The 8,450-nt window shown below is 40.4% G+C and overlaps 1 protein-coding gene across 5 annotated transcripts in view; it reads right to left on the reverse strand.

The window, feature by feature from the left end:
• The window catches only part of maml3 (mastermind-like transcriptional coactivator 3), a 153,671-nt gene that overhangs the window by 64,762 nt on the left and 80,459 nt on the right, over window positions 1-8,450 (reverse strand). For all 5 annotated transcript variants that reach the window (XM_024290022.2, XM_024290021.2, XM_024290020.2 and 2 more), the window contains one exon: window positions 6,195-7,124. In XM_024290022.2, the coding sequence (XP_024145790.1) occupies window positions 6,195-7,124 (930 nt within the window). The remainder of the gene's footprint in view (window positions 1-6,194; window positions 7,125-8,450) is intronic.

Genomic DNA, 8,450 nt, shown 5'->3' on the forward strand with positions numbered 1-8,450 from the left:
AATGTTTTTGGCTAATTTGTTATCCAACTAGTCGTTTTTGTTAGGCTACTGCTGAGTTTAGCTTATATTTTAACAACAGGTTAACTTATTTGACTAATTTTACTTAAGATTTTTAGGCAATTTGGGAGTTGTGCTAGTATTTTAGCAATGTGTTAGCTTTTTTGGCTAATTTGGCATCTACTGGGGTTTTATTACGGCTAATTTAGAGTTTAGCTCATATGTAAGCAACGCACTACATGTTTTTTGCGAAATTGGCATGTTTTGAGGATTTTTAAGCAGACTTAACAACATTTTTTCATACATTTCGGCCAATTTCAATCTTAAGGAAATGTTGCATTTTGCAAATAGTTTTTATTTTTTTTACAAATCCCTTCAGCTATTTGGAGTAAATTGCTTCAGCATTTTCAGCAACCAGATTTAGCAAAAATAATTCACACTAGCATTAATCAAAGACAATGCAACTTTTCTAGTTTCCTGTTGGATTGCTGTGCTCTTATGTTCCAGAAATAAAAAAAAAAAATGTAGAAAAGGTTTCTCTTTCGATAGTTTTGGAGGTGTCTCAAGACAAACCCAATTCTCTTTCAGCAAATCTTAAAAGTATGATTAATGTCTGCCAGCTTTGACAGAATTTATACAAGTTATGGTAATTTATTACAATTTTGTCTCCAAATAGTCAGGAGCTGTCATGCTGCAGTGAGTTAATTAACACAAATGAAGGTGTTTATGCCAACACCACCCATTCAATAAATGCCTCCACATGTATTTTTGGGACTTCTCTAAGTCAAGCAAAGATCCTGAATATATTTTGTCTTTTTTTTCTATTGTCTGTCATACACAAGACGGCAACACAACATGCTTTTAAACATAATAACACGTATTTTCCCAGATTTTCTGCTTCTTTAATGCTGGGAGCATCATAAAGAGAGTTCAATCTTGGGATCAAAATGATAAAGTGCCACATTAAATGTCTTTAAGGTTGTAGTTACTGGCTGCTGAAACAACCTAATTGTCAGCTTTGGTCGTTAAGTGTTCAAAAATTGCTAGTCTGACACCAATGCAGTGGCTCCAACAGAAACTGCATTTCTCCAACAGAGCATGAACAGTCAATGCCCCATTCAGACTGAGGGTAAACACTATTTTATTTTTTATTTTTTGTGAGGCGCATATGATTCATGCATCTATCCATTCATCTATTTCCCAAATGTGCTCAATCTCTTTTGGGATCACAAGGTTGCTGGAGCCTATCCCACCTGCTGTTGGGTGAAGGTGGGGTATATCCTCAACAGGTCGCCTGTTTCTGGGTCACACATTTACACGCACTTTCATATCTAGGGGCAATTTAGAGCAGGGATGGGCAAGTCCAGGCCTCGAGGGCCGGTGCTTCTGCATGATCTCCAGATTTCCAAGCCCTATTCATGACTGATTACCTGATTCAGGTGTGCCCAGCCAATTAGAACACGCTAGAGCTGGGTATGTTGGAAAACATGCAGGATTCACCTCAAGAAGTTGCCCGTCCCTGATTTAGAGTCACCAATTAACCAATGAAGTAATGAGGTTTTGGACTGTGAATGGAAGCCAGAGTGGAGGTTTCATGATTACCTGCAAAATAATATAACATTTTACTTTTTTATTGGTTGAAAGGTTTGATTATTGTATGGCACACCTGCCCTTCTGGGTGGATCTGGGCTGCCTGGGGGCCAAAAAATGGGCAAACCTGTACAGGGCACACAGATGACCTGGACAAAAGGTCAAGGTCGTAGACTGCTCGATAAACCTACTGAGCAAAAATGATAACGTGCATTTTTTTCAATGGGTATGCTGCAAGTGACAGGTCGTAGCCAATACTTCAGCAACACGTAAAGGTAAGTAGAGGTCAAATACAGTGTTTTTTTGGAGTATAAGTTGTGTTTTTATATAGTTTGAAAAAAAATCTTTTTTTTTTTAGCATAAATAGGCTCAAATATTTATATTCCCACTAACAACCAGCTGCCCTAACGGTTGTTTCCCGCAACCAACTACTAGGGGGCGCAAAAGGTGTGTGTATCTGTATTTGCTATGGACAGCAACGCAGAAGTAGCACCATCTAAAACAAACATGGAGAAGAATGTGACTGTTGTCCTCCTAAACTTTATATTTTTCTTATTTGAAGTGAGACATTACATTTTTGTAGTTATTTTTTCCTTCCTTGGACTAAAGCAAGATAGCAAGTCATCTAACTGGTAAACAGAGACACAGAAGTACCGCTGAAAGCGCCAACATTCACACACAGCTCTTAGAGTACGAGGTGAAAGATCGACTTAAAAAAGTCAGTTTTAAGTCTTTCGGTTAAACCTGATCGATCAACAACATCCGTGTCTTCTGTGGATTGTAAATGAGATATGAGGCTAGAAACTTTACGATATCTTCTCCAGCATGCAACGGGAGCGTCTAGCTTATCAACACATTTTTTGGACAAACATCATCATATTTGACGCTCATCTAAAGAGGCACAGGATGCTAATCCAGCAGTAGCCTTGGCAGATTCCATGTTTTTTTATTTCTTTATTAAGATTTTTTGTTTTTGCTGCTGCGACTTTTACTACGGTGCGCCTGTACTCCAGAAAATAGGGGTGAGTGAGACGGAGGCGTGTAGTACAAATTTTTCTACTTTTTAACCCCCTTGAATCTTGCGCAGTGCGCAAAAGCCCCACTAGAGGGCTTGATCATGTGATAAGTGTGCACTCCTTGCACACTGCCTCACAGTTAGAAAAAAGGAAATTAGACCTTACCACCTTATTATCACCTGTGGCTTGAGGTCAGTGTGAATGCAACTTACATTATCTTTACAAATACTTGACGATACCAGATACACGACAATCCTACATTCTATCTTCATGGAGTTCCCTGAGGTTGGCTCCCCTGGTGATGTAGCCACTCTTTTCTCTGCCCACTCGTAGGTCCGGACAACCCAAAAACCCAAAGCACCTATACTGGTCACTACGACTAACGCTTTAACAGATGTATTGATGAGTGAAATCAGTGGAATTTCCTATACAGAGCTAAAACTGTCATGTGAATGGAGTGTCGCCATGTGTCTGTGGGTTTCATGGGTGATTTACCAATGAACTATGAGGCAATTCTTTCAAAACATGTCTTTAAGTTGTCCTAAATGCACACAAAATCTAGTCTGTTTTGCATTTCAGGACCCTTCACTCCGCATTGCTCGCCAACGACTACTGTTCCAGGCCCCCCGATTTTCTTTTTAATATGCTTCATCTTCACTCTGTAATAAATCTCTCCTTTTCTGCGTTTGCCGTTATTCTCTCTTTTTCTTCTCTGCAGATGCCTCTCCTCTCCCTTGCAGGTCTTCAGTTCTCTTCCGCTCACTTAAATAAATCTCTCCACCCTCCTTTAAAACCCCCACCTCCCTAAATCTGTGAACCACACTGGAACATACACCAGCGCGGAGCTGCGCTCAGTCACGCACACAAACACACAAAACACACAGCCCTCCAGGCAGCAGCCACAAATGCCTTATATTAATAAATCTGCTCCTTTATTGGTGCTGAGTGTCTCTGGCAGGGGGAGAGGGAGGAGAAGGCGAGGAGGGAGGAGGAGACGCAGAGATCACCAGGAGGGAGGAGGAGGAGGTGACTGACTGTATCCATATCATCGGCGCGAGACCGACGGGAGGAGATAGGAGAGATCAAGAGAAGTGCTTCATCAATAGGCATGCACACACGACTCCTATTAGCAATCGCACAACATCTGGGGTAATGAGCAACAGCAGAGCCACACACATGTGGGTCATCTCATCCACGGGGGGGCGGGGTTTATTAAGATACATTTGCCCTGCACTCCGTCCGGTGCATTATTAAAGACACCTGACACCTGGCTGAACCTCTGGAGTGTGCAGAGTGGGCTTTGCCGGTCGCTGGGAAACAAACTGCCTGAGGTGGGCTTTCCGTAATGACAGAAGCTAGCTTGGCTTAGTGGTCCAATCTCAGCCATCAGTCAGCTGTGACAGATTGGGGATATGAGCTAAGGAGCCGTTTAGCTTTTGTGTTTGCCTCCTGTGTGAGTGCATGAGCTTGTGTGTCTGGGGAGGGAGGAGCTGGGGGGGGGCTATCAGTGCTGCAAGTGTTGCAGAGACATCAATACACTCTCGACAGGCCATTTTCCTATGCCTACGCCCATATCTGGATTGTTGCTGGGGCAACTACCGCCATTTTACCTTTTGTGGCAGCACCTCTGGAAGACTTTCTGAGAGGACAATCTGGAACGTTCCAGAGCAGGGGCCCTCAAACGGATCCGGCCTGCCACCACGTTTGGCCCGGCCCCCCACACATTATCAGGGACGCATTATTTTGTTCTCTTCTTAAACTGGACGATCAAGACCCACATAGAATGTGAATTCTTATTCCACCCTTCTGCTGTCTGAGCTATGACGGGAGAGCAAAGACTATTAGTTTAATATGCGTGAACCATTCACACTATTTCTTCATTATTATTTTTCTTCTGTACATTTTTTGGATGTCCATAACTATTCAGCTCTTTCAGCTATTAAATCATTCAGCTAATAAGATATTCAACTATTTTTATGCTAGCGTTTTCAAGTGTTTTGGCAGTTACTAAGGTTTCTTAGGCTAATTTGGGATTTAGCTAATATTTCAGCTACATGCTAGGTGTTTTGGCTAATTTAGGCCATTTTCAGTTTTTAGGCTAGTTTAGAGTTTAGCTAATATTTTAACCTTCTGCTTGCTGTTTTGTCTAAATTAGACAATTTTACCATTTTTTCTTTGTTAATTTGGCATTTAGCGAATATTTCTGCTAGCTGTTTTGACTAATTTAGGCTTTTTTCATTTTTTAGGCTAATTTGGCGTTTAGCTAATATTTTAGCTTATGGTAGCTGTTTTGTCTAAATTAGACATTTTACCAGTTTTTTGGTTAATTTGGCATTTAGCTAATATTTCAGCTACATGCTAGGTGTTTTGGCTAATTTAGGCTATTTTCAGTTTTTTAGGTCAATTTGCCATTTAGCTAATATCTTAGCCTCAAGCAAACTGTTTTGACTAATTTAGACTTATTTCAGTTTTTAGGCTAGTTCAGAGTTTAGCAAATTTTTTAGCCTTCTGCTTGCTGTTTTGGCTAGATTAGACAATTTTACCAGATTTCTTTTGTTAATTTGGCATTTAGCGAATATTTCAGCTACATGCTAGCTGTTTTGGCTAATTTAGGCTTTTTTCATTTTTAGGCTAATTTGGGGTTTAGCTAATATTTTAGCTTAAGTTTTGGCTGTTTTGGCTAAATTAGACATTTAACCAGTTTTTTGGCTAATTTGGCATTTAGTTAATATTTCAGCTATTTTGGCTAGCTTTGGCTTTTTCTCTGTTTTTCTGTTTTCTAGTTTTTTGGACTATTTGGGGATTTACTAAGATTTTTTTAGGGTATTTTGGAGTTTGGATTATATTTAAGCTGCATGTCAGCTGTTTTGGCAAATTGAAAATTTTTTCCAGTTTTTTAGGCTAATTTGACATTTTGCTAATGTTTTAGCTAGCTATCAACTTCAGCTTTTTCTGCTATTAGCTTCAGCGTTTTTAGCTATCAATTTAAGCATCTTCAGCTATCAGCACTAGCAACTTCAGTGGCCAAATTCAGCTTACAGCATTAACACTAGCATTATTAGCAGGTAATGCTATATATCTAGTTCTGAAAATGTTTTAGTATTATTCTTTTCTATGAAGATTTCAGAAAGTAATTATTTAAAATTTGGTTATGTGTGGCTTTCTGGAAAACCCTAAATATTTACATTTATGCTGTGATTGTTACACTTTTTCTGTTAGCCTACAAACCGACCCCGACCCCACATCAGAGAAGAAAACAGTTCTGTGGCCCTCACAAGGAAAAAGTTTGGGGACCCTTTTTTCTAGAGGAACCATTCCAATCATCTTTTACATAAAAAATCCGGACTAAGCTGGTTTTATTCGCTGCACCATTATTCTGAGAAAGTCTCTCGCAGTGCACCGTCAGATTTTTGGATTGATCGGATTGTTCTCCTGATGCTACAGCCAGTAACACCCATTCCATACCCAAACGAACAACAGGTCACTACACTCTCAGTAGTAGAATGTATTTTCAATTGTAACTCAGATTAAAACGTTTCTTCTGGGACTGATGCAAAACCAACAGCATCGTCGCTGTTTCGGCTTTCTTACCTGAGCGTGCTGCATGGAGCTGTAGGGCATGGTCTGGTTCATTGGTTTCTGCTTCATCATCATAATCCTCTTGTGGTCCTCACTTGGGTGGGCTGTCTGACCCGGGATTGGCCCCTGTGTCTGGCATGGCCCCGCGCCTTGCCCGCCACCTCCCGCGCCACTCATGTAAGGTGTCATCATAGGGTTCTTGACCTGGCTGCTACCCCCCATGGGGGGAGTCATCCTCTGACCCATGTGATCCACCCCGCTGCCAGTGAAATGTGTCAGTGGTTTGGTGTTGCTGTACGACAACATGGCTGCCGTTTGCTGCTGCTGCTGCTGCTTGGACAGGGCGTTCTGGTTTATGTTGTTAGGCTGTTGTTGACCCATCATACCCATGTGGTTGTGAGGGAGGTAGTTGTTCATGGGTGCTTTTGGCCCATTGTTGGGGGCCATCCCGGACACTAGAGCGCCCTGTGGTGTGTTAAAGGCTTGCGGTGCGTACATCATGGGGCTGTTGGGTTTGTCTTGATTAAAGGGAGCGGAGTTGTAAGGACTCGTAGGAGCACCTGCGGGAGACCAGTTCGCTGCTTGCTGCTGCTTCTGATGTAGCCGTTTAGCACATTGCTGGGCCATCGCCTTGAGCTGCTCGGCTGGAGAAAGTTCAGGTGTCACCGGCCCTACAGGCTGACCCCCAGGGGCAACGCTAGCTGCTCCAGGACCGGCGCCTGCTTGATTGACGCCCTGGCCTGGGTTCATCATGAATCCATTCCCAGACCTCGACACTGCTTGTGTTTGAGCCTGAGTTGGCGTCTGAGGAGAGCGAGCAACGCAGTTGTGCAATGGCGAGCCGGAAACCATAGCAACCGCTGGTGACTGCTGCAGAGGTTGCTGAGGAGGTGTTCCATTGGCAGTGGTCGCAAACTGAGGACCAGATGATGACGGTCTCACCTGAAGAAAGGTACCACAACATACAAGACGTCACACAAAACCTCCAAGATAATGGACTATAAGAGGTGTAGGTCTAGTGTTTACATTCTTTCGACTACCGTAACTCTTCAACCATTTATGTTAACGTAATTCCAGCAGATTCTGAAGTGGAAAAAGCCGCCTTGTGCTGAAAGGCAACACTTTACAATAGTGAAGTGTTTATGCAATCAACATAAATCAGCTCATTCTGTTGCAGAAAAAAGCGGCTTTTCAGCATTTTGAAAAACGTTACGTTATCGATGCAAAACAGATTTGCAAAGACGCTTTTCTCCACATCAGAATCGATTACAGTTACGTTCATTGTAAACGGTTAAATAGTTACAGTAGTTTAAAGAGTGCATGATATTAGTGTTCAAGCCAGCAACAAACATTTGTGAATTATTGTGAGAATTTCAGCTTTTGAATTCTTTGACAAAAACTCAAAGAGAAAACATCCAATTTGGTTTGTTACCTTTCTCAGTCTGAGATACCATGCTCCTGATACCTCGGGTAAATAGATCTCACGCCAAAAATAAATTGTACATAACACCATTCCTAAATTTGTTTAGACAAAAACTATATCAAAGTGGAAAAGATGAAAATCTTAATAAAGAACAAGCCCCCACCGGGTGCTGTTAATCAAAAACTTAAATTAAAATGTCATCTGCAAATATGATTACCTCAATAAAGAGGTTTTTTGTCTTATTTTCCATCAGTTTTCCTGAACCGTTTTAAGTATTATTTAGCGTATCTGCTATACAATTTCTGGCAATTCAGGACGGAGTGGCTAAAAGGTGAAAGTAGTTTTTCTCTAATGAGAACCTTTAAACAACAAAACATATTTTGACAGACGAGAAGCACAGATATTCAAAATTGTACAAAATTTAATTTTAAGTAAGCCATAAAATTTTGCTTTTCTTATGAAAAACTTTCACTTTTTGATTTGTTTTTATTAAAGCTTTGTATTTACACTAAAATAATACATAGATTCCATTTTTGTTCATAAATTCAAGATTAAATGACTTAAAATTGAAGTGATCTGATTGAATGTCAATATATTAAAACAGTTTTTAACAAAAGAAGTGATATAAACAGAACAAATGTTAAACTTGTATTAATGTGATGATATATTCTTACATTAAGAACTAAATAAAAGCCCTTGAGTGCTTAAGAAAATACACTTTAATCAATCAATGGATTTAAATTTTATAAGTAAAGGTTAATCAATCTTTTTTTCGTAACCCAACTCAACAATTTTACATTTTTTGAAATATATTTAATTTTCCTTTAAGAGATGATAAGCAACAG

Source organism: Oryzias melastigma, linkage group LG1 (assembly GCF_002922805.2).
Source record: "Oryzias melastigma strain HK-1 linkage group LG1, ASM292280v2, whole genome shotgun sequence".
Taxonomy (NCBI): Eukaryota; Metazoa; Chordata; class Actinopteri; order Beloniformes; family Adrianichthyidae; genus Oryzias; species Oryzias melastigma.